This window comes from Notothenia coriiceps, unplaced genomic scaffold (genome assembly GCF_000735185.1).
Source record: "Notothenia coriiceps isolate Sejong01 unplaced genomic scaffold, NC01 NC01_scaffold00031853, whole genome shotgun sequence".
Lineage (NCBI taxonomy): Eukaryota > Metazoa > Chordata > Actinopteri > Perciformes > Nototheniidae > Notothenia > Notothenia coriiceps.
Genome location: NW_011364554.1, coordinates 408,374 through 434,906, shown reverse-complemented (window position 1 = coordinate 434,906; position 26,533 = coordinate 408,374). Strand labels below are relative to the sequence as shown.

The 26,533-nt window shown below is 41.6% G+C and overlaps 1 protein-coding gene across 1 annotated transcript in view; it reads left to right on the top strand.

Moving 5' to 3' along the window:
• Positions 1 to 26,533, top strand: part of ephb6 (eph receptor B6) — a 35,266-nt gene that overhangs the window by 6,148 nt on the left and 2,585 nt on the right. Inside the window, exons 2-16 of the mRNA XM_010788441.1 lie at positions 3,746 to 3,810; positions 8,831 to 9,103; positions 10,769 to 10,938; positions 11,024 to 11,319; positions 19,676 to 19,831; positions 20,188 to 20,459; positions 21,026 to 21,107; positions 21,821 to 21,945; positions 22,027 to 22,189; positions 24,487 to 24,601; positions 24,692 to 24,747; positions 24,846 to 24,962; positions 25,056 to 25,303; positions 25,418 to 25,636; positions 25,731 to 25,880. Of these exons, the coding sequence (XP_010786743.1) occupies positions 3,746 to 3,810; positions 8,831 to 9,103; positions 10,769 to 10,938; positions 11,024 to 11,319; positions 19,676 to 19,831; positions 20,188 to 20,459; positions 21,026 to 21,107; positions 21,821 to 21,945; positions 22,027 to 22,189; positions 24,487 to 24,601; positions 24,692 to 24,747; positions 24,846 to 24,962; positions 25,056 to 25,303; positions 25,418 to 25,636; positions 25,731 to 25,880 (2,507 nt within the window). The remainder of the gene's footprint in view (positions 1 to 3,745; positions 3,811 to 8,830; positions 9,104 to 10,768; positions 10,939 to 11,023; positions 11,320 to 19,675; positions 19,832 to 20,187; positions 20,460 to 21,025; positions 21,108 to 21,820; positions 21,946 to 22,026; positions 22,190 to 24,486; positions 24,602 to 24,691; positions 24,748 to 24,845; positions 24,963 to 25,055; positions 25,304 to 25,417; positions 25,637 to 25,730; positions 25,881 to 26,533) is intronic.

Here is a 26,533-nt window from a genome sequence, read left to right as displayed (position 1 = left end):
TGGAAAGTGTGCAGTAATGTAGCATACATCAGTCGTCAAAGAGGCGTGATACGAGCAACAGCGCTACACTTTGCGTTGGAGAGTGTCGTTGCATGCATGGCCACACAGAGAGGCAAAGTGTTGGGAAAAGAGAGATGGATGGAGAGAGGGTCACTCAGCTGAAGTGAACACTCCAGCAGCGGAGAGGGGACAGTCGCGAACTAATGCAGGTCGCTGCTGCACAATGGAAGAGAGCATTTACACCCACGCCTCACACAGAGAGAGAGGGAGAACGTGTGAAAGTAGCACATTCATATGCACAAACACAATCCTATCACCCTCTTCTCATTCCTATCTCATATTCCCTTTTTTTATTCTATTGTCCACTCTTTTTCTCTCTCTGTATTAAAGCGTTTCCCAAACAAATAGCAGATCTGGCATCAATAATGGAGCACAGCGTATCTCCTTTATTTAACGTAGAGAAAGGCCTTCCCTGTTGTCACTTTTTAGATGAATAATACACACATGCAGAAAGGACAGAGATGAAAGGGACAAGCCACAAGATGGAGGTAGAAAAAGGGGAAAGGTATTGAGTTAAGTGAGTAAAAGACCGGAGTGGAGTATGAAGACGTGAAACATGGCGTGCATTAACACAGCACTCAAGTCCAGATTGCAGACTCAGCACTTCTCCAAACTGTCAGGGACAAACTTTGAGTGTCTCGGTCCTCAGATGGACCAATGACAGAGATTCTGGGGCGCAGTTGTTGTCGGAATGAGAGTTAAATAAAGGAGCTTTCACTGCCAAGCGGACCTGCCAGGAAATGCCCCTCCATCTTTTGTTCAACTTTTTCACACACACACACACACACACACACACACACACACACACACACACACACACACACACACACACACACACACACACGATCTGGTCATGATGGCTTGGCTCAAGCTAATCCTTGAAAGGTGTGTAACACGGCACTCTAAACGCTTATCTTAGGATGTCTAGGTAAATGATTCAACCTACTAATGTCACGCAATGAGACGCGCATCAGAACATTCCTCCATGTAATCCTCACGTACAGGTTTATCGCAGGAAGAACAGGGGTAACGTGAGGAACTGGGGTCCCCAAGGCCTCACAACAAGAAGCTAAATAGTAGAGGCTTAAATATTAATGTCAGAATAGTTTGCTGTATATTATTTATGCATGACTCTGCCCCGAAGCTGAGGGTTAATTGAATTTGGAATGACACACATGCAGCATCACTACTGTGTGTGTGTGTGTTTTCTTATCTGATATAAATAGGATGCTGCTTAATGAGGTCACAATGCATGATATATGAGTGCGTGCATTTCATGCATGACATGTTCATACATAGAGATAATTTCTTATTTGATAAATGGAGAAGGATTTACGACAGAAGACAGAGATCTTGAAAAGCGAGTCAATATGCCATTTCCATGTCATCGCACATGCTGACAGGTGTTTCTATGATATTGTCCACCCTATTTATATTAATGAGGTTTGGTTAGAGAAGCTCCTTTCTTTATGATGCAGTACAAAGTACATATTTCCTATAGTTGAATCACCACCTATCTTACATTATAACCTTCATTCATATGTATTGGTCGAGTGTTGTATTAGACTTCATTAGATTTAGCTAGGTGTAACTATTAAACTTCAACTGAGTATAATATTCTGCTACAGAAAGTCCTCAGACAAAGCAGGAAATGTGTGTGCCACTAATGGAAATAACTGTTCTTCTGTGAGGCTATAGACATCATGTCTTTGTGGATTTACTCTTCTCCCTGTTGCTGATTTATCCTGATCGGCTCTACAATTCCAGCCGCCAAGCTGTCCAGACATACGCTGCACTAAAAACTATTTATTCTGATGCTTACGGCCGCAGATAATCCGTAGCTGCCACAGTCCATTTGTATTATTTTCTCAACACAAATTATACCACTCCAAAATCCTGGAGGATTTACATGAAAAATGTGTGAATTTATGAAGATTGACAAAAGACAAGCTAGTGGGTGAAAACAGACTGGAGGGGAGGGGGGGGGGGGAGTGCTTGTAAAAGGAAAAAAAGAGGATGGAAATGGAGGATTGAAGGACAGATTTGCAGGGTCTCCATCTGTGAGTATAATCCTAAAATAAAATCTGTTTACGTCACAGTCAGAGAACAGAGGGGTGGGGGAGAATTGATGTCATAGGCTACAAATGATATCCGTTGGATTTATTTGAAAGACAGAGAGATTTAGTTTGTCCGTGTCTGTGTGTCGAAAGATCTGTTCGCCTAAGAAATAAAAAAGTCACAGGTGTTTTGGTGGGACAGGGGACCGTTTCAAATCCCCTCCTGTGTGTGTGATGATCATGTAGATCATATATTTGTGTCTCTCTTTGTCCGCTTGTCAGAGAGAGAATAAGAGATTCTTCTTCTCTCTATTGAGCGATTGTGTGGCTTGAAATGGAAACGAAAGCATTGAAATTGTATGATGACAATGAAAATAATAATGTATCTGTAAACAGAGGCGGATGGATGCTTCCTGTCACAATGGAGCGTGTGTGTGTCAAACAGACATCAGACACTGTGTTTATCTCCATTAATTTCATCTGTGTGAGCATCCAAACCTGAAGTCTGATGTTTCCTCCACCTCTGTGTACACAGAAAAAGTTTGGCATGCATTCAATCGGTGGCTCGTCAACAATACTGAGCGCCAGACTGAAGGAACGGCAGCCACCAAGGTTTTGAAATACTAACGGAAAATTCAAGGGCTTCAGTTTCGTGTGGGTGGCTGCCATGTGTCAGCACGCAGCACTCAGCATTAAAGTCACTGTGTGTGTGATTTCTTTGCCAGCTTGCTGTTTTACAGCACTTAAATCTAAAGCAAATTATGGGGAAAATACACTCCGACAGAAATGTGGTGCTTTCATTCTCCATCACTGAAAAATAAACAACTCTCTGTTAAACCTGAAACAATAGGAAAACAAACAGTGAACACATCTCTCGGTTCCCTTTGGGCATAACTACAAGAAGCATCAGCTTGCTAAGTTTTTATAAAATGTGACAGTAACTGTTATGGCCTTTTAAAGTTGGAAGATCTGACCTTTAATGGGTTTAATCCCTTCAATTTTTCAGAACATTGCATCATCCCTCAGAATCACTTATTAGATGTGACGGATGTACACAGCTGGAGCACTCCCTGATTTTATTGCACAGGGGAGAAAAAACCTAACCCTTCAAACTGTTTGTGATATATTTAAAAAGAGACTTTTTGATTGTAATGCCCCCCACCTCCCCTCCCCCCCTTACAAAATACTTCACAAAGTTTGTCTCAACTTGAGCATCACTTGAGCACATTAATGTTTTAGCTCTCGATGGCATCACAGAATCATCACACAGTCTGCGATTCAAGCCTTGAGAGAATATCTAATGATTGCAAATTCTTTTTCACAGTCACTTATTTTTTAACACTTGGTCTGTTCACTCCCAAAACGAACATTTGTATATCAATTACTCACTCCATGTAACCTTGGATTGTGATAAAAGCCACTTTTTACCAACAGCAAAGGCTTAGCAACAAATCTGTGTACAAACTCTAGCCAACTCATGCAGTTTAATCCATGTCTCATGCAATTTTCCTAAACCATACAATTAAAACACTAATCTGAGAAACTCTCACACCTTTGCAGTTAGCTGTGACACATTGTTGGTCTGTTTTCTCACACCTTGTCTTTGTCTCTGCTTCCTCACCTGTCAGTGATGCTGCTGGACACAACAGAGTCTACCTCAGAGCTGGGCTGGACCACCTATCCAGACACGGGGGTAAGCAGGGAGCTCACTCTCTCAATGTGCTTTCCAGCTGCAGTCATGTTGGGGGGGCCAATCAAATGTGGTGCACACATGTTACACATAGTTACGCTCTAAATGTGAGGTTATAACCACGTTGTTTATTGGGCTTTGTGGTGGAAGTCTAACGAGGGATTAACACTTCAATACATCACAAAGTTTAACGGTTACTGTCCTGAGAGGATGGTAAGGAAGACTTAATCTGCTGGTTATTTTTGCATCAATTAATTTGTCAGAAAATAGACAGATAACCCTACTAACAGTTCAACATACAGGAAAACATACACTGTTAAATGTAAGAAGCAGGAACCATCAAATGTTTATTTTAAAAACGATTAATTTACCTGTTTAGTGATGAGGTTTTGTGTAAGATTTGTTAAGAAAATCATTTGTTATGTACAATGGTTAAAGTTCTTGTTTTCAATTAGTAGGAAAATAGGATAACACATACTGTTTATTGTGTGTTTATTGAAAAGAAACAAAAAAAACTTTACCCTGCCAACAGATCTCTATACTCGGTAGATATGTTGCTCCTGCTCCCACATGTCCTAAAGTCCTAAAATAGAGTACAGGCATTCACATGTCAAACCAAACACGATCGCTGTAGTCTGCCTCTTGCTTGCTGGCACATTTTCTAAGCTTGCATTGATTGAAATGATTCAAAATCACAGCAGGATTAAACAGCAGGTTCCCAATAAAGCTTCTCTGCTATGTGTGCTGCAGATAAGGAACGTTTGCAGACAGTTCCCAGCTTGAAGATGATGAATAAAGACATAAGTGTTTAGTTATGCCCTATGTTCAGGGTTATAATCTTGCTGGATTTCTGGCATCTGACATTGATCGGTGGCACAAACAGCTTCTGGCACACACAGCCTGAGAATGAGAAAGTCCCACCTTGCCTTCAAGACACCCTTGAGCTCTAAACTGCTCTTTTTTTTGGGTCTCCACTGTGTGCTTTCATCTGTGATGGGATTGCAGTGATTGAGCCATAGATCCACTATTCTTGAGCTGCTTTTTATTTAAGGTTGTCGCGCCGCCTTGAGCTGTGTAAATATGTGCGGGTGTGTGTGGGGTTTCCATGTGTGAGTGTGGGCTTGCGTGACTGTGCCAGGGTCAAGTCCCGGGTCAGTTAAATCCACTCATCTGTGAGTGATTGGGGCTCAGTTCTAATATGGCTCATAATTACACACACACACATCGTCTTCATTGTCATCATCTTTGAGATAATCAGTGAAACTACACGTGAGAAACTGCAGAGCACTACTTGCTAATGTGCAGGAAATTCCTTTGCAGAAATATTCTACCAGTTCACAACAATATTATTCCAAGCATCCATCCCTGTATGGACGTTATGTGCAACATGATATTTAAATTAAGAGTACTATACAGTGAATGAAATGAAAACAAGTCAGGAGATCTTAACGCTACATTTATACATGCTAGTTTTGGCGAACAAGTGAGCAAGAATATAATGTTGGCAGCTCACAAAGAACAACCTAAAAATACAGCAGTCTCAAACCAACATCTGGCGAGCATAGACACTCACAATGAGCCTTTTATCTCACCTTACACTAAAGTTTAGCTTTATACGCTGCTATTATCACCCCAGTCTGGCCTCCATAATTGTACATGATGTTTCCCTAATTAGGGCCTCATGTGTGTTAGGAATTTGTGAACCATGATGGCAGCTGCTAATAAGAGGCCATCCATTTTTGTGTGTGTCAGGGAGTTTGTGTGTGGGTGCGTGCGTTTGTCATGTGTGTGTGCGCGTTCGTAAGTCAAGGATTTGCATGGTTTCTTTTTGCTTTATGGTCCCTGAGAAGTGCTTCTGAGATGGAGATATGGTTATTTGACCCGGGGCATCAAGCTGAGAGAAGTAAAAAGACAGACCAAGAGAGGGGGGAGAGAAAGAGGGAGGTTAACTGTGTGTGTGTGTGTGAGTGAGTGAGTGAGTGTGTGTGTGTGTTCTTTTTTTAACCCATTCCTCGCTTTTCTCTTCACATCCCATCTTTTCCCGTTGCTTGAGGATATTCTTTTCTGCACTATCCTCCTCCTGCTTCTTGCCGTCTTTCCATTCTTTTAATGCACCGACAGGCAGCCCCTCTCCCTCTTTGTCTCTGCCTCTCTCTCTCCCTCTTTAATCTTTCCTTCCTTTGCCCTTCACAGTCCCAGAGCCACTGGGTCTCTGCTTCATATACTTCCTTTTATCCCCCCAACTCAATCTCCACTTTGCCCCTTATTTCCCTTCAGTGTCAAATCACTAGACTATTGACTTCTTACGGTAGTCTTTTTCTCCCTACCCTTCTTTTCACACACTACTCCCCCATTGTGTGTTTGCTTTGTGTTTGTGTGCACATGCATATGTCTTGGTCTATCTGTGCGTGCCTTTCTCTGCTTCTACGGGTCAGTGTGTGGGTGTGTGTGTGTGTCCAAGGCCTTACCCCTCCCAGTGCTCTGTCACTGGAGAGATTACGTGGCTTTCTGGCATTTCAGTTCAAATCAAATCACGGAGATGAGTCGTCCCTACTTTTTTTCTCATTTCTTTCCAACGCCACATCCACCCCTCCTCCCCAATCTGCCCCGTTTTTTGTGTCCTTTATTCTTTCTTCATAAGGAAGGGAGAAAATGAGACGGGGAGCAATAGGGAGGGAGAGGTGGGGAGGAGGAGGGGGGGGGTGGTTGAGGTCAGAAAACAAATGAAAGCTGTGTTTTTTCACAAAGGTACAGTAGCAAACTGCACGCACCTCCCCGCACAGATACCGGCAGATGTTCTACCAGATGTTTTGCCAAGTCCCGGCTTTTTCGTTAAATCAGAACTGAGTTTATTGACAGGTTCGTTAACACGTACAAGGAATTTGCTTTGGTAATGCAACCATAAACAACAAAAGGAAATATATTGTAGGTGAAAGACAGAAATAAATATAAAAGAAAATAACAATTTAACATTAAAAGAAATGAATAAAGACAAGTATTTACCCCAAATATAAATATACAAAAGGAACAAAACAACTTGGTACAGTGAATACATGACAATAAATGAAGCCCCCTCACACAAATTCACTCTCAGTTTACTATGCTCTGCCCGTCTGCATCCCTTCATCTCACCATGTGCTCTGTGTTTTCCCCTCCATACGATCCCCCTCATCCCCATGTCTGACAAAGAGTGAGTCACAGCCCTGGAGAGAGTAAACTGGCCTTTCCCTCCATTAGACTGACAGCGCCTCAGACTCTATCTATCTTCCCACTGATCTTATCAATATTCCGATTGGACAAAATATGAATGCTCTCTGTCGTGTGGGATGCTACAAAGGTTTTGTCCACACTGGCTGTCAGAAGCACACAGAGAAAGAGACAGGAGCATGCAGAGATGTACTAACATGCATAGAAACAGAAACACACACACGCCAAATGCGCCCTGATATGGTATCAGGACCTTTTGTCCTCCTGCCATTGTTACATGGAGAATAATGATGATGAAGCCTAATGCATAATTCCTCTGTGTTACAACAGAAAAGGCCCTGCTTGTCACTTAGGGCTACACAGGCTTAAAGCAGAGCCTTTTTATCCTTGGATGCACCGTACTGTATAATTGGTGAAACTAAACCCCTCTCCTACATTTACATTTTTGACTCAGCTGACACAGTCTCATTCAGATCCATGTCTCTGCACTGCCTGTTTTTTTTCTCACCATGAAGCCACAAAACAAAGCCATTTGTGCATCTTCAAGTATTCAGATTTCCTAAAATACCACAAAATCTGCCCGGTTTATTACACAACAGCTGCCGCAAGTGAGACACACAAGTGTCCGCCACCTGTCAAATGTGAACAATGATACACATGCAAATGCCAAACTAGTGCAAGAGAAAAATTGACCACATGTCACATTATCAAACAGAACTATTGATATTAGAATACATTATTCTTCTTCTCTAACATATTGGAAAATGCCACTTCCTCGCACATCTAGTGTCTGGCCGTGCAAACAGTTTTCATTTTACTTGTCGAAAGAATTTGAAATAAGTGTCTCTGATATGTCCGCGTCCTTCCCAATATAAAGAAGGTGATTTTTATTGTGTTTGTAGTGTTCAAAGCTGTAGAAAAACCCTTTAAAGATAATTCAATACCAATATGTCTTTTCAGGAGTGTCCTTGTTACTCCGGATAACAAACAGAATGCATTGTGAACTGTTTTTATTGTGCACCCTTGTCATGAAGAAATAGTCTTTTTGAAGTGTGTCAACATGGCGTTCTGAGTAGTATCCGGAGTCATCAGGAAACATTTTCTGAAGGACTCTTTGATGCTGAAATGTGTTCAGCTCTGAAGATGAAAACGTCCATCTGTTGGTCTCGGACCTAGCTGTAGTGTCTCAACAAATATTGGATGAATTTCCATCAAATTAAATAGACAATTTTCACTTATCCAATTAAGTATCTACTAAATTATTAGTGGCATTTAAGACATAAATGAATGCTCTCTAGACAATGCGTCCCATCGGTCCCGAGGACTTTTTCTGAAATGTGTTAAACGTCTTTTGCTCCAAGTGAATTACTCAAGTGGTATAATTAACTACAGGGTTCATAATCATTGATTACCTAAATAGACAGTGGAAAGTCTATAGTGGATAACTAGGACATAGGGGTGACCTACATTCCCTAAAGAACAGCGTTTCACTCGTATATTCAATACCAATGTGCGTGTTACATCAGAACAAATCAAATACTCTATTATACTTATCTAACTAAGGACTAAGATGTCAAACAACAGCTGGTAATGTGGGTGCAAGGACAGGTCCCACATGTCAGCAACACCAGAAATATTTACCTTGTAACATGTAAACAAGAGATAAGGAAGATTTGTACCAATGGACACCCCATAAACACACCAGGGTTTTTACAGTTCACACAGGCTGATTCTAGCTCTCCCTGCCTAACATCATGTTTCTGTTTTACAAAGTAGAGTTTACACAAGCTCATAATATTGTTTCTGTGCCTCTCAGTGGGATGAAGTCAGTGTCCTGGACGACCGGGGGAAGCTCATACGAACATTCGAGGTCTGTAATGTCAACCAAAATCCCCGTGTGCAAGACAACTGGTTGGCCACGCCGTTCCTGTCCCGCCACTCGGCTCCACGAGTGTTTGTCACCCTACGGTTCTCAGTGCGGGACTGTGCGAGCCTGCGATCACCGTCACCCACCTGCCGAGAGACCCTCACCCTGTATTACAAACAGGCCGACACCCAGAGAGAGCTGGAGAGGACCTGGGCCGCTGAGGTGACCAACATTTTGTATTATGTTGTTATTATTATTATTATTATGTACATAACATTTCTCTTTGGCATTTTTGGTTTTATTAAAGTTGAAAAAGCTAAAGTTATAGCAACATTAAATACTTTTCTTAAGTTTTAAAGGTGCAGCTCAGCATCCTCATTAGAATTAGTAAACAATCGAAATAACTCCTGTTATCTTCAGACTAGGGCTGCAATATATATTGTGTCGTGACGATAATCGCAACATGCGCATGCGCAATATTCACATCGCAGGACGTGCGATTTAAAAAGAAAAAAATGTTTGTTTTTTTTTGTTTTTTTTTAGGACTTGTGATATTAAGTAGGCAAATTAACTCAAACACGTTATGTTACAAATATTTTGCTGCTTGCTACAAAAGGAAAACTTGCGCGGCTCTCATGTCAGGGGTACTTGAGAGAGTGACATGCAGGTTCTGCATGCACAGCAAACCACCAATCACTATCAAATCTCCAAAGCAAACGGACCCGGTGATTAAAGGTAAAAACACTGAATAAAGTCGTTTCATGTGTTTCTCCAGGGCAGTTCGGCGCTGCTAACCGAGCTAGCTCAGCTGGTTGCTCTGATAACCAGACAGATCCAGACATCCGTGACGGTTAAATATAGTTAAAAAAATACCAATTGTATAGCATTAAAGTTCCAGAAAGGATGGCTTGCGGGGAAAAAAATTGTCTTTTCTTCAATTCCTGTATGTTTTCATATCGCAGGGGGGGAAAAAATCACAATGTCAGTTTTTTCCAATATCGTGCAGCCCTACTTCAGACACAGATATAAGGCAAAGTAACATACAATTTTCATTGATGTTAGACTCAAGTTACACCAACACAGCAAACCTTTCATCATCCCATGACAAGGAGTTATTGTCCAATCATCCTGATTATTGTGAAGCTTGTCAAGAAAAGCTGTTGAGATTGATGGCCTTTTTAAGCACATACTTGTTGAACACTGTGGTTTACAAAATGCAAAAAACGTTCCGCTGTGGTCTCCAGAAATTGTCTTTCACTCCCAGTAATTACATATTTAAGGCATGCATTATAAGACAGTGACCATGTGCAGGACTCAGTGTTTGGACTAGAGTGTCCAAAGGTGTTTTATTTATTTATGTTTTGAGTTTTTTTAAATGGGCCTTTTTTTACTCTGAAATTGCATGAGCTGTGTGTGCAGTCGCAGTCACAGTGGGAGGTATGATGTGTTTGTATAGATGAATGCATTTCTCCTGAGGGAAGCAAGATGCTTTTAAAAATGCAAATCAAAGCCTGATGAGGAATCAAAGGAGAGTCAGGAAGCACTGCAGCGCTGAAAGTCTTCATAGGGACTTTAGCACAAACCCCCACTGGGACCTGCATACATCCAAGTCAACGTTTACTCTTCTCACGAAACAACTCTTTGCCTGGGAAAATTACAGCGAAACTCTGAGCTAGTTTTTAATCATGTCATTTTCTCTCTTGTTACTTGCACGATATATTTCCAAGCCTTATCCATCTATCAACGAGCTTATTTGAACCACCATCATTTCCTCTTGTTTCCTTCCTGTGACCACACATTCTCTCCATGCCATTTTGTTTTTCTCTTGACCACTAATTATCTTTCTCTCCACCATCTGCTGTCCGCTATGTGATTTCCTCACCACAGCCGTCCAACGGGGAGAAGGAGAACAGAGAGGGCTGGGTGAAGATCGACACCATCGCCGCTGATAAGAGTTTCTCCAAAGTGGAGCCCAGCTCACCTCACAAGTATCAGCCCGACAGATACAGCCGCATCAACATGAAGACTCGCAGCTTTGCACCGCTCACGCGCAATGGGTAATGTGCTGCTCATGTTTGACTAACATCATCACTCCTAAGGGTCTGAATGTTCTTCATCCTCTGACGTGACCTTTGTTTGCAGATTTGTCTTGGCCGTCGTAGACAGTGGAGCGTGTGTTTCTCTCATGGGGGTGTCTGTCTTCTACCGGCGCTGTCCTGCCACAAGCATGTACTTGGCGTCGTACCCGGCGACCCCCTCAGGCGCCGAGCCGACGGCCTTAGTTCCCCTGAGCGGCACGTGTGTCCCCCACAGCAAGACACAAGGAGGCACGCCCCCTCGAATGCACTGCAATGCTGAAGGGGAGTGGATGGTTCCTGTTGGAGGATGCGTGTGCGATGAAGGCTATGAGCAGAACCTCAACGGATCGGCCTGCTTGGGTAAGTTTGAGGAAAACAGCTTGATATGGAAGTGGGTCATTTCAGCATCATGACCATTTCTTTTTGTATGTATAGAAGCCACAGTATATCAGCCTTTTTCTAATGGTTTAAAAAGCATTCCAGTTATTTTCTAATGCACCTCCATGATGTTAGGTGAGAGACATCAAATAGAAATGTCATGCAGCACCAACTGAGATATCCAGACTTATGTCTTTACTTGGCTCCTACACTTCCCATCATGCAACTAGGTTAAGACTCAAGTTTATAATGCAGGTTTTCTGTTAAACAATTATCATCTTCATTATCATACTGATACACACAGTGGTTAGGATGAACGACTGTAAGTTTCTAGTTGAAAAGCAAATGCCCTAATATTCAACATAACCTGTTGCTAAATATTGTGGGATTCCCCTTTAAATGCACAAAGTTGTGACTTTGTTCTCGAGAACACATTTGATATAAAATGCCGAAAAGGTAATACCTGTGATCCGTCAACTTGTTGTGCCAATGTTTCTGTCAGTTCTCTTCTTGGTATTTGCTGAGATACGAAGTGTCTGGATCAATACTGGAAGGAGCTGCTGTCACTCTGATACACAACTGAGTTTGATGTAGAGACCAGAGGGAAACGAGGGCACGCAGGTCGAGTGGGGATCAGATAAAAAGGGAAGAGACAGTATTGTGTCCATGCAGTGCCTTTGTGGTGATGTAACATTTGCATATACATTCATATACATAAATAAAACAGACATGAAGTCGGCAATACAAAGCTGCTTTATGGTAATTTACTGCTAACTTTACTGTAGATGAGAGGAGAGGGGGAAAGAAGAGATAGGGTCAGCAATTGCAAAACTGCTCACAATTGTTTTAACTTCTTAAAGCGGGTGTGAGTGTGGAAAAAAGTAGGAACAATTTGAGCGATGTCCAGACGGACAGCAAGGGATATGGGGAGAGTGCAGGAGGAGAGAGAGAGAAAGGGAGGGAAAGAGCCACAGTGAGAGGGACGTGACACATTTAGGTCATGGCGATGTAATGGCCACTCGTCTGTGAACAAGTGACAGAAACCGCAGGGGGAGAGAGGGGGAGTGGAGGAAAAAACAGGGAGAGGTGGAGGGAGAGTGAAAGATAGGAGGATGCAACTTAATGACTTACAGAACTGAGAGTTGCAAAAAATCCTGAGTGCGTGAAGGAAAAAGAGTGGAAGTGTGTCCACGTGTGAGGAGGACGCACAAATGTTTCCTGCTGAGATGCTGATATGTTCGTTCCACATATGTCTGCAAATGCCGGCGGGATTTAAGTGAAAAACTGAAGTCCACCAAGAATTTCAATGGCCATAATTGCTCCGCTCCCTCGCATTGGGGCCCTCAAAGTCTAACTCCCTTCATCACAATTAATCCTCCAATCCTGCCAAGTCAGCTGTGAAATGTGTTCATGCTCTTTTGCTTTACATCTGCAGTCTGCCCACCACTTCTGTTTGTCCGCATTTGATTGATATTTACTGACAAATCAACCCTGAAGACAGCTCATCTGCCAGAGCCAAGGCTTCCACTGCCTGCCTATGAACGATCTGAAACATCGCTGCCCAAGCTGCTTCGGCTTTTTGTTCCAACTCTCCTTTGATTATGGTTTGTTGATCACTTCACTGAATAATGACGTGGATTGGCATGATCACGTTCTTGTCCTCTCTGGATTATTAAGAAAAGAGGCAGATGGTTAACTGGCGATGCAGTCATCAGGAATTATTAACAGTTTCCTTGTTCTCTCCGCACCAAACTTTCGTAATAACTTAAACTTGTACATTTTGTTCTTGTTTGAATTAAGCACCAACGACATTTAATAATAGTACTACATTAGTAAATGATAGACTGCACTGCACTGAACTGGTTGGAAACTATAATTACAGACATTCTGCACTTTGTTTATCACTTCTGAGAATAAAAAACACTTTAAAAGGAAGTTAACTGACATTTAATTCCACTTAAAAGTGTGTCATCTTAACCTGCATGCATCTCATTATACACATTATTTAGCACATTAACCATGACCCTTTCAGAATGTATTTTCTGTCTTTGTATTGAGCATCTTGCTATTTAACTAAATCACTAGAGTGAGAATGAATGCTGTTTGATGTGACAAACTGCAGCTTTGCCCCCTAAAGCTAGACATGGTTTTTAAGGACCAATCCATTACTGGAGATTCCTCCTCCTCTTGATCTCATATGAAAAAGAAAATCACCGTTAAATGATTGCCTTTAACTCCGTACACACGGCTCTAATAGCTTTCTATTTTGAGAGGCGCATTATGTATCTTTTATTTGTGAAAGTGGATTATCATGGCAAGGACTTAAGACTCTAAAACTGAAGAAATAAGGTAGACTGTCGTGGTTTTGCCTTTTAAACTCCTCCCTTTATCATTTGTTTTTGTTTTTTTAATCAAAATTAAGCTAAATGCTGATTGTTACATGCAGATGCTTGACATGTATACCCACTTAAACTAGTGAAAACATATAGATAAAGCCCTAATGTTAAATAACCAAAACATATGCAACTTTAACAGAAAAGTTTGTGTTCATGTTTGACCTTTTTGATCACTGTGAGATGATTGACAACCTTTTTTCGACTTAAAACATGTAATCACAACTTTTTTCACACGTTTTAAGTTCAGAGTATTTTATATGTTTGAAAATGAATCACTTGAACTGACATCAACACTTGCGAAGAACTAGTGTGAAAGCTACATTTGCTTGTTAATCTACTACATGTGTGATGTCTTATTATTCTGATAACTCAGACTCACCAAAACAACACTTCACCATTTGGCCTGATGATGAATTAAATAGCAAACTGAATATCAAGAATTTACAAAAACACAGCTGGCATTTTGGCAGCAAGGCATTAAAAGATCATTCCTAGATTATTTATGAAGCTGTTTATCACAAGAAAGTCTAGAAAGAACATTGTGCTTCAGTATATTTGCTGTGACATTCAGAGCTCAGTTTTTGGATGAAAACTCATTCAGTCTCCAGAAAAAAGATAAGAACAGATGCAGAAGACACGCAGCAAATGTCTGATGTTTTCATCCTTTGACATTTGTATCCCACAAGGGGAGACGAAGAGGCGGAGAGAACAAGCGGAAACACGACCGAGCATGAGACACAATTACACCTGTTCAGCCAAACATGAAACAGTCCTTTAGTTTTGGGCTCCCGGAGCTGGTCCAAGCTGGCAGTACATCGTCCCCAGACAAGCTCCTTCCCTCCGTTTGATTCCTCTCAAACATTAAGCCACTGTCGAGGATTTGGGACAAGGATTAGTCCCGAATTTTCAAGTGGGCTCTGAGTACATTTGGACCTGTGTTGGTATTTTTCTGTAGCGTGCCACTGGCAGTGAAATATTCATCATGTCAGTTTGTCCCGTTTTGTCACCCAGAATGCTCCCTCTTAGCACAGACACATCCACTAACTATCCTCAGGCACATTATGTACAAAAAAACCCAGAACATTTAGCCAAGGGGAAAGTAAAATTGCATTTACAGTAGGATATCCTTTTGAGTGTGATGGGGTTTGACCAAACAGCATGGATATTTTACTCTGAGCCGACAGGACTTTTCTTCCACTCCTCTTCTTCTTCTTTCATATAAACACTTCAAGTTATTCTTCATCATAGTAACCCACCGTCATATGCCAAGTGGATACATGTTAGCCATGTTGTTGATAATCAGTTGCTTTTTCAGACAATCGATAATAAAAGTCAAGTTTGGAGCAAAAAACAGTTCAGTGAAATGATCAATGGGATCCAGTATTGACTGTTTGGTGGACTGCGCTCTGGGGGATCAGCCAGGCGATGACATTGCATCTGGAATATATAACATATTGGATAATCAGAACAACTACTGCATTCATAATCAGTCTTTTAAATGTTATTCTATCCATCTTTTTTTTTAGCCAAGATGTTTTTGAACTCAGGAAGGCGTTAAGGATAAAAAACGGTGGCCTATTCCCATTCAATTTAATACTTTTTGTACTTTTTATTTCCCTACATCATGTTAAAGGTTGTTTCATTGATTGCTCTCCACTGCCAGAAACATAAATCTGGTCTTTTACAGTTATATATCAAATGACAATGTGCTAATGTGAAGGGTCACTTGTAGTCATGACGCTACAGAGAATTATCCCCCGGCTTCAGCTCAGCTGTTTAGCAGTCTGTCAACTTTACTGTTTTGATACTCTCATAGCATAATTTCCAGCAGGAAGCAGCTGTTTTGAGCGAAAAAGCTCAAAAAACTCAGCGTACATCTGTTCTCGACAGACAGCAGACACACATAGTTAGAGGTAGGGACTAGTGGAGCTAGTAGAAGCTAACAAGTCAAATTTTCCTCATGGGAAAAACCTAAAAAGAGTTAAAAAAAGAATGAATGTGGACTTACATAACACAGAACCACACAGAGACACAACTCAACATATTATTAACTATTGATAGAATACAATTAATGTTACTCTGTAACTACTTGCTTATGTTTTATTTAAATACAAAACTATAATGAGGGATAAGGTCATGCGAACATCCATTTGAAAGAAAAAAACCGATATATATATATATACAGATACAATTAAAGCTCCACATACTATTGTATAATGTGTGTTGTGTCATCTCTGAATTGTTAATTTTCAAGACTTCGATGGACAAAAAGCTGCCTCATTATCTTTTTGGACCTTGCGATATCCAGTGTGTGAACTTTCCTTCTCATATTGTGGAATTTAATATTGTGCACTCATTTTTCAATATATTTTGAGAAGAGGGAAAAGCTTCAGTATGGCTCATTGGCTACTGCTACTGGTTTATATGAGAATATCTAAGGATTGCTTGTTTTCACACATGGCTTTGTGCGGCTGAAGCCTACAGTATATAATGGAAAGGACAATACTAGATGAACTCATACGATTCAGTGCTTATCGGTTGTTTTTGTCTGCAGTGAATGACAGGATGTAGATAAAGAGAGGAAGGCATTTAACGTTGGAACCACGTGTACTCACATCTCAGTCTGGGCGCATCTGTGAGCGAGCTTATGTGTGTTTGTGTGTCCGAGAGAGAGGGAGGGAGAGAGATTATGCTGCGAGCCAAAAGAGGGAATGAGCGCATGAAACAGGGAGAGGGAGAAAGAGAAAAAAGAAATTGGGTCAGTGATCTACAAACCAAGTATTATGTTAACATCAAGGTACTCATCTCATTGCAGTTTTCTATTTCTCTTCATCTCAATGTTAGTTTCAATTGGATTTATGTTCTTCTCTCAACACGTAGTAATTTGATTTGCAGGTAGACTTCGAGGCTAATCCTTTTTCACATGTAATCCTCTTAATAATCCATCAATCTTCTCTGTGTTATTGTGTTTTTTCCATTGGTTAATTTCCCCACTCTTAAAATTGTCATGGTACTAGGTACTTTCTGACTTGTCAGTAGATCTGTCAGATTTGTTAGTAGAGTAAAGCACTTTGAATTGCTTTAAGTCTTAAATGTGCTCTATAAATAAATTAACCTTTACCTTAGAGCTGTAATGTATTAATATTTTAATCGTATCATTTTCTCAATTTACCAATTTATTATTACGTTTTTTAAACATTCCATAACAAAAATAAACGCCCATCTTAATAACCCAGAGCCAAGCATGACATCCTTAAAGAGGTGGTCTCTGGCAGAACAACGGTCAAAACCCCTCAGATATTAGTTAACGATGATAAAGAACAGGAGAAAAAAGCTAATCACCCCATTTGAGAAGCTACGTTTTTGAGCCATGAATCTATTAAATGTAGCTACAGATTTATTTTATGAGTAATCAGTCCTTGTAGGTTTGTAATGTAAACCGGTTACATGTTATTCAATCCCTGCCTCTTGGGTTTACTGATGTATGATGTAAAGGCATCTGTGTCTCTGCTCATAATGGTCCTGACTCCTGAATTGTCAACTTTACAGCTGGGAGATGGATTGTTGTAGGCGGAGTGGGGGATGGGGGCTGCAGATCAAGCAAGAGGGCAGAGGACTCGTGCCCTCATTGGCTGCTGTAATCAGGTGGATGAAGATGGAACGAGGAGGAGGAGGAGGAGGGGGTTGAGTTGTTGCCGGAGCTCGTAGGGCGATGAGAGGCTTTGTAGCAAAGTCATGTTTCGTGTCAGAGCCGTCAGAGAACACGTGGGCTAATGTGCAGCAAGGACATTAAAGACGGAGGAAGAAGGTTTTTCTGCTCTCCTCTTTCTATCTGTGTTTCTGCGTTTTTCTCCCATCATCTGGCGCTCACATACATAATCCAACCGCTCATCCTACATCCATCTCACTGTTCACTTCTTCCCCTTTTCCTAGTTTATTCTCCCTCTGTGGTCTTTCAACATCCTTTTGCTTCTCTCCGTCTCCCCCTTTTCCCCCTTCACACCTGTTTGAAAGCAAAGTCAGCTCCCTGAGTCGAGTGAGAACACAGAAAGCCTTTTATATGTTTATTCTTTACCCTCTTTCACTTCTTTCCTCCTTATCTTCTACTCCGAAACACCACCGAGTATACACACATGCATCCACACACACATACAGTGTGTCAAATTCTATAAATCTTCCCGACAGGGTTATATAAACAAGGTGCGGGGTTCACTCCCACTGACCTTAAGGAGCATACACACACAGACATACCGGTAGATCCACTCTCATCCTTTAACGCTGTTTAAGAACATATGAGAGGATCCTTCTTTAAAGATGCTGGCTCAGGTGTTTCCTGTTGGGCCATTTTCACACTCAAAGACACAAGGAAGCATCTTTGAATGAAAATATACACACTCACAAACTCCACATTTAGCTCATGGATAAAGGTACCTCTCTTGGAACGACGCAACCTTTAGTTGACACATACACACACATTCACACACACATAAAGGGCAGCAGACCCACAAAGAGGCAGGAGCAGCGACATGTAGTGTGTGTTTCCTCGACCTCAGCGCTCAGCTGTCCTGCTGTTGACATTAACAATCGCCGCGTTTCACAGATTTGTCCACGTTAAACACACCAGTTCAGTAAAACAGCCCGCAGGCTCAAATGGTATTTTCTGTGTGTGTGTGTGTGTGTGTGTGTGTGTGTGTGTGTGTGTGTGTGTGTGTGTGTGTGTGTGTGTGTGTGTGTGTGTGTTCCTTATTGAGTTTCTGCTCCATTTCTTCCTCTATGAGAGAGGTTTCACATATTCCACTCTACATTCCACTCCAAGTATTGTTTATTTAAATTCAATTGTTCTTCTTGTGTTGAGAAAATGCTCCCACCTCTAACAGATACAGTAGTTTGACATGTTGCTAGCTTAAGCCTTACATTTAGTCGACAGATTTGAGAGTTGTATAAATCTTCTCACCTAAAACTCCACCAGAAAGTGGAAAGTGTTTTCTTCCAAAATGTCGGATTGCTTTGAAACAGTGATTCAGAGTCAGTGTGGTCATTTTGAACTTTTGTTTGTTGACCGGTGGTTTTGCTGATTTTGTGAGCCACTTCCCTTAAACACAAGTAAATGACGGTGCTGGACAAAACCAACAACAAACAACAGGCCGTTTTGTTTTAAATGAACTTTTGACTCAGAGGGAAACAACCACAAGCCAACATGAAATTGATGCTCTGCATAAAAATAGTTTGGCGTATTTCACTTTGGGAACAAAACAATAAAACAGGATCATGAAATACTGTTGTCTTATATATTTCATGAAGTCCCAGTTTTTATATATTGATTACTTCTGAGCCGAGGGCATTCTGCAGTAAGCTGAGAGAGCTGAAAGGGTTATTGGGTTCCTATGCGCTCAAAAAATCATTTTTGAAAAGTGGATTTAATTTAGATTAAGGACCGGGAAAATACTTTGTCAGGTGTTTTTGTTAAGTTTGAATTGTAAAAATACTATATTACTTTTTATTTTGTTTTCATTTTTCTTCTGTAAGACAATAAAATACCAGCTTTTGTGTTGCCACTTTTTCATTTTAGTTTTTGCTCTGCTACATTTTTCATTGTCAGACCGCTTCCTTTGCTCTTAGAGCTATTCATATCTTAAACTGCACTCTAACTTTTATTCATGTATTTTTTCTTTTAATGTTTATTTTATTATCTTTGCTTTTTAATGACTGTTTTTAAATGCCATTTTCTTAATGTCTTTTATTTTGTAAAGCACTGAATGACCTTGTGTTGAAAGGTGCTATATAAATAAACTTGCCTTGCCTAATGTGTTATTGTAGTTAAACCATTAGAGAGACAGTGTTATACACCTTAGAACACCAGTAACTCAGAGTGAACACTTCATTTTATTTTAAACTGAGGATGAAGCTCACCCCTTCCTGTGTGTGTTTGTGTCTCTCTGCAGCGTGTCCGGTGGGCTACTTCAAGTCCGTTTCGGGCTCCACTCCCTGCTCGGTGTGTCCCCCCAACAGCAGAACCAGCCAGGAGGGGTCGAGTGTGTGTGAATGTCGCAGCGGCTTTTACCGGGGTGCCATTGACGCCAACTCCTCTGCCTGCACAAGTGAGCTTTGTTTGTTTACGCCTGGCTCTCTGGGAGGTGTTCAAGGGGCCTCATTCCTCATTTGTCACTTTCCTCAGACTGTGAGAACCCAGATCCACAGTCAGTGACCAGGATCTTTTTTTATCACAATATAATGGAAACTGTTAAGTATTTAGTTTCCCTGCTCACTTAAATTATGTCACCGCTGAACTTAGTTTTTATAACGTTCTTTCCATTACTTAACTTTATTAGATGTCTTTGCCAGCAAGCAGCTACTTTCATATCTTAAACTTTTTAGCAGATGCTTCCATCTAAGTGTCCGTCGGGTACATTATGTATGTTAAACTCCTCCCTCTCTCTCTCTGTCGTCTCCACAGCGCCTCCATCTGCTCCGGTCTCTATGTCCTGGGAGTATGAGAGCGCCGATGGCGGGGTGTCCCTAAGGTGGCGCCCTCCGGTTGACATGGGGGGCCGCAGCGAGGTGTGGTACGGGGTGGTGTGCCGCATCTGCCCCTCGGCCACCTTCACCAACCCCACGGCCTGCTCCTGGTGTGGAGAGGGCGTCACTTTCAGCCCCACCCAGACTAACCTGAAACACACTAAGGTCACCCTCAACAACCTGCTGACCAGAGTCACTTATCTCATACAGGTACCGTTGGAAACTGTCTGTTAAAGGCACTCATGGTTATCTCCTGTTAAGTTGTCTATGAGAGTAAGGTTTACAGTGATAACAGTTTCTCTCGTTTTGCTATTTGTGTTATTCGGAGTAAGATTGGACTACATCAATAAAGCAAATTGGAACATTTCTTCATTAACTCTCTGTGAAAAGAGAAACATTTCAAGGACTGCTCATTTTAAAGGTCCTTGTGCAACGGACATCCATTATTTTCACCTAGCTCCTGGATAAAAAGAGTTTCACACAATTATTATTGAAGCATTTCCCAGAGCCACAGAGCAGGCATGTCCTCTGTGTCGTATTATTCCATAAGCTCCACATTCATAATTACACATTTATTATTTAGCTTGGAGAAACCGGACTAAATCATAGCATATTTCTTATTCATAAAGGGCAGTTATTTCCTATTTACTGGGGTTTGTTTACTGGCCGACACAGCTGCATGTGTCAGGCTTTGTTTTCCAAACACTAAAGCACGTCCTAAATGTAAATAGAAAAAAGCTTTGTATGTCACGTCTGTGTGTTCCTCTTATTGACAGGTGCAATCCATGAATGAGGTGTCAGCTTTGAGTCCTTTTCCAGCTCGATACACAAGCATCAATTTCACTACGAGCCAGTCAGGTGAGCATGGGACATAAAAGGATGAAACAGATGAGATGAAAGAGAAGAGATGATCTGATGTTGATGTTTGTGCAGATACTGGGTGTGTGTGTGTTTGAAGCCTTTCTCTCTCCCTCTCTCTCTCTGTTTCTCTCTTTCTATCCCTCTCTGTACTCCATCTTTTGTCTTCCTGCTCTCTGGGCCGGGGGTTGCTCGAGGTTACAATATCCTGTCACATCCCATTATATTCGCTGCGGAGGAAGAAAGGGAGAAATGAGAGATGGGAAGACAAAAAGACGGACAGAAAGAGATGAAAGTAAATGAGTGGGAAGAGGAGAGGAGAATGGAGCATTGTGCTGAGAAAGTATACCACTATGAGATTGTCCAAAAAAAGTTATCATGATTGATTAAAAAGTCTCCATTAACCTAAATTATCTAAAACGTTCTGGTGGCTGCACTCATAGTTTATTGATTCAAATGAAAGGAATGCCGGAAAGTTTCCTTTAACTCCTCTTACCGGCCGGCACAATGACTGTAACTAGATCCTGCTCCATAAAGACTCCACTCTCATGCTCTACTAAATACACTTGGCACATTCTGTAACACTGCCCCCCTCTGGTCACTATCCCTCCAACACAACTTCTGCTTTATTGTTGTGGGTTAATGGGGTTTAATGATCATTCATCACATCTCTCAGGGAAGCGTTATTCTCATACATCTGTTCTTTCCCACAGTTCCAAGCACAGTTCCCATGATGCACCAGCTGAGCCGAGCCCCAGACTCCATCACTCTCTCGTGGCCTCAGCCGGACAGGCCGAATGGAGACATCCTGGAGTACCAGCTCAGATACTATGACAAGGTACATGCGAACATGGCGCACAACTGCATAAACGGACATATATGAGATTTAGCTCTAAATGTCCCTCTCCTGTGTCCCCAGGGTTCAGATGTGGACAGTGCAGCGAGTGTGTACAGTGAGACCAACACGGTGACCGTCGGCTCTATGATCCCCGGCTCCATCTACGCCTTCCAGATCAGAGCTCGAAATGAACGGGGCTACGGGCCCTACAGCAACACCATCTACTTCACCACGCTGCCTCTGGGTACTGCACCCCTTTATTGTAAAACCAATGAAGTACAGTAAGAGTGCTTTACTGCACTTACACACAACTGAGCTGGTAGAATTGACCATATGAGACCTTAAAGGCACAATGCGTTTAATTTTCCTAAAAAAACCTTAGATTAAAATCAGAATAATCCTCTCCCTCATCACTTACGCTGAGACGCGTCCCTCTGCCTTTATTTTCTCTTCTCTTTTCATACCGCCGTGTTCGGGATATTTCTTGGCAGTTTTTCTGCTTCTCGCTCTCTCACTGCTCCAGCTGCCGCTCCACGGCCTTTTCTTCCCTAGAGGTTTGTCCGGCCCCGGCTGACACGGAAATTGGGGTCGTCTGAGTTGGAAGCTGAGGAGGCTACATTCAATTCTCCTGTCTGCACACAAATACTTTGCCTATTAGCGCGCTAGACTAAATATTGCTTAACTCTTTGGCTAGTGTTAGGGGGGCTTTTGAATGTTGTCTTTGTAACCGCGATGGATGTAAGTCCTACTCATTGTGCCTTTATTAGTGTTCGGAAGATCATAATTAAAAACGAAATATTATAAAAGTATGAGAAAGAGACTATAGGAAATATTGCTAATAAGCAGTTTAAAGTTTGTTTCAAACAATGTTCTCTAAAGTGGATGTACTATTTATATTTATGAGAAAGCCTCCTTAGTTCCATTCTGTTCAATTCAATGTCCTTTATTTTCATCTAATGCAGGGGTCACCAGACTTTTTTAGGATGAGAGCTACTTTCAACAAATAAAACAAGTCGTGAGCTACTTTTACTCCTCTTTTTTAGTTTTTTGCAGTGTATATATTTAGCACATTTTCACATTATGATATGCTGACCTTTAACCTTTGTGTGCTGTTTGGGTCTGTGGGACCCGTTTTCACATGTATGCAATTTAATTATTTTAATCTGCTTTATTTGAGGGTGGACCTCACATACTCCAGGGGGGTCCGGGGCATGCTCCCCCCGGAAGATATTTTTTTAAATGTTGAAGTTAAATGCCTCAATCTGGTGCACTTTGAGCACAAAATGAATTTATGGATACAGCTCTCAACACTCTGTATACTTTTCAATGATCCAAACATCTTTAGAATATGATCACAGCCAACAACAAACCATTTAAACTAGTTTATTCTTATCTTATGTTACCTAGTTAGCATTCTTTCTTTCTATTTATGCATATTTTACTAATCACTCCCCTTTTAAACATTTTACTATCCTATAGTACACATTGGAATGACTTCTTACTTTATCTATATTAAATAGATAAAGGTGTGCTCTCCCTAGCTCTCTCGCTCGCTCTCTCTCTCTCTCGCTCCCTAGCTCTCTCTCTCGCTCGCTCACAGAGGCTGTGTGCTCCTCCGTGGCGATGACGGCTTGCGTTAAAAAATAATAATACACATATTTGTAAAGTGGGGGGACACAAACGGGATTTCGAAAAGAGCGGGGGACATGTCCCCCCTGTCCCCAGTGGAAATTACGCCATGCGTGTGTGTGCGTCAAGTGCAATAAATATATATGCAAGTTGCAACACACACACAGTAAAACTCTGCCCCTCATGTTTTGTATAGGCTGGCACAGCTGTGTTCAATGGGGCTGATGTGTTGTGTAGATTCTGCCAGAAGGAAAGGTCAAACTCCTTATGAAGTGGTGAGCTGCCGCTCCACAATGCTTTTCTTCCCGACTGCAACGCTGGTCCCGCAAATCAAGCAAGAACTTGATTGGTCGATATTCATTGTGGGGTTGGGGGGAGGAGGGGTGTTAAATAGATATAGAGTTGTAGTAAGTAGATAGAGTTCGCTATGATTGAGGTTTTGTAGATTCGTAGATTCTCTAGGGTAGATTCTTTTAATTACATTTCCTTTTTTGTTTCGTGTATTATTTACATTTTGGATTTGCTTGGCGAGCTATTTTTAGAACATGCCCCGTGGGCGACTCACGTTGCCCCTGCGGGCGACTAAAAGTGCCCGCGGGCACCGTGTTGGCTACCCCTGCACCAGAGTAATCTACTCTTTATCTTTAAAACTGCTTCCCAGAAAACCCTCGGAGATTACCTCAAAATTAAAAATAAATAAAAGTAAAGTTACATTTCTAAATGTGGACTATTCTGTAGTTTAGAGCAATATTCAGATTGCACTTTAAATGAAATAGTTTGTACTCATTAAAGCACATCTATTCAGTTACAGTAACAACCGTGTTTTTCATTTTATACAGCTCTGGGATAACTTAAACAACACTGTTAATGATTCATCAGCAGCTGATAGTTTTCTCACTTCTTCTCCCACAGAGGAACATTCACACCAGATCAAGAATCGGCTTCCTCTGCTGGTCGGGTCAGTGATGGGTGGAGCCGCTTTTCTCCTGGTGGTGGCAGCGATTGTGGTTGTTGTGGTATTTCGCAGGTATGTTGTCGATCCATTCGCATGATCAGACAAACAGTGCGATACATTTTTTTAATCATGGAACATTTGAATTTTCTTTACCCATTGCAGTAAGAGGAGGGAGAGTCCGTACAGCGACAGACTCCAGAGGTACATCAGCAACAGAGGTGAGCACAATCATATTTAATTTAATTTAAAAAATGTGTTTGTAGCAGCAAAGTAATCGGATTTTTAGAGACTTAGTTCAGAAAACGTTTCTTTTCAGGTGGAGTTAAGTATTATGTGGACCCATCCACTTATGAGGACCCCAGTGAGGCTGTCAAAGAGTTTGCCAGTGAGATCGATCCCACTCATGTGAAAATTGAGGAGGTGATCGGTGCAGGTAGGCATGATGCTGCTTTTTCTTTTATATCGTTCTGTAGTTTTGTGATTGGTACTTTAATGTGTAATCTGTTCCACCTCCTCTCCACTCCAGCCCAGTTTGGGGAGGTTTCTCGGGGTCGCTACCGTCCAATGGGTCGCAGGGAGGTGCTGGTTGCAGTGAAGACTATCCGCTGGGGGGCGTCCGACAGAGAGAAAGGGATTTTCCTCAGTGAAGCAGGGGTCATGGGTCAGTTTGACCATCCGAACGTACTGAAGTTGGAGGGTGTGATCACTCATTCGGCTCCAGAGAGGATCATCACAGAGTTCATGGAGAATGGGCCATTGGATGCTTTCCTCAGGGTGAGACAATGACACACTCTCTCCATCTTTAGCATGTTATATTGACATGTTAGTAATACCCAAAAATCTCCTCTTCTCCCATTCTCCTGTGCCCTGCCCTCCTCACTCTTTCAGGAGAACGAGGGCCAGTTCAGCGTCCTCCAGCTCATCGGGATGCTCAGAGGAGTCGGTGCAGGGATGCGTTACCTCTCTGAAAGAAACTTCGTCCACAGGGACTTGGCGGCTAGGAACGTGTTGGTCAACTCCAACCTGGTCTGTAAAGTGTCCGACTTTGGACTGTCCCGACTCATGAGGGGCATGGACCAAAACATACCCACATACACTGCCTCACTGGTACGTATGTGAACATGTAGTATCCTTTATATATCTATGTTGCATTATTTTGCAACATAGTTCACTTATTCCCTGTCTGGCTTCCCTCCATCAGGGCAGTAAGATCCCTGTGAGGTGGACGGCACCAGAAGCCTTTCAGCATCGCAAGTTCAGCTCGGCGAGTGACGCCTGGAGCTTCGGCATACTCATGTGGGAAGTGATGTCATACGGAGAGCGTCCATACTGGGACATGAGCAATCAAGAAGTGAGTATGTAGGAGAAGGTTGCCTCAGCAGAAGAACTCATATATTAGTGATGCAAATGCACTCAAATCCTTCGCCTAAGTGCAAGTTTAACTGCTACAGCATTATAACATGCCATTAAAAGACGAAGGTCGCGCTGGTTGCACCGACTATGAGTCGCCGGGTCCGGTTTGCAGCGAGCTCGAGATCTTTTTTTGCATGATATTCCCAGTCTTTAAAAAAGGCATTAAAATACCCCATATATAATGAATAAAAGTAAAAGTATGGCATTATATAACAGCTATTGAGCTGCAATCTGAGTAAATAAAGAATTTCACACTGGAAAAAATTTGATTTGTGTTTTTGTCCAATTGAATGTAATTATTAATTGATCAAAATGCAAAGTATGTAAACAAATATACAAAAAATTACTAATACAGCTATTTGGTTTAGAATAATTTTGAGCTAATAGAACGTACCAGTGCAAAAAAGGTAGACATCTTCTTAATTAAATGTTCTTTACCACCATCCTCCTTCTCTTGATTTAACACACCCGTTTAAGTGGTGAGAAAATGCCAAGCAGCTTTTAATTTGCCTAATTTTCTCTTAGTCACTCTTGCATAGCCCTCAGCGGTCTGTGACCTTTTATGTAAGGGCATTTACATAAAAACTCCAT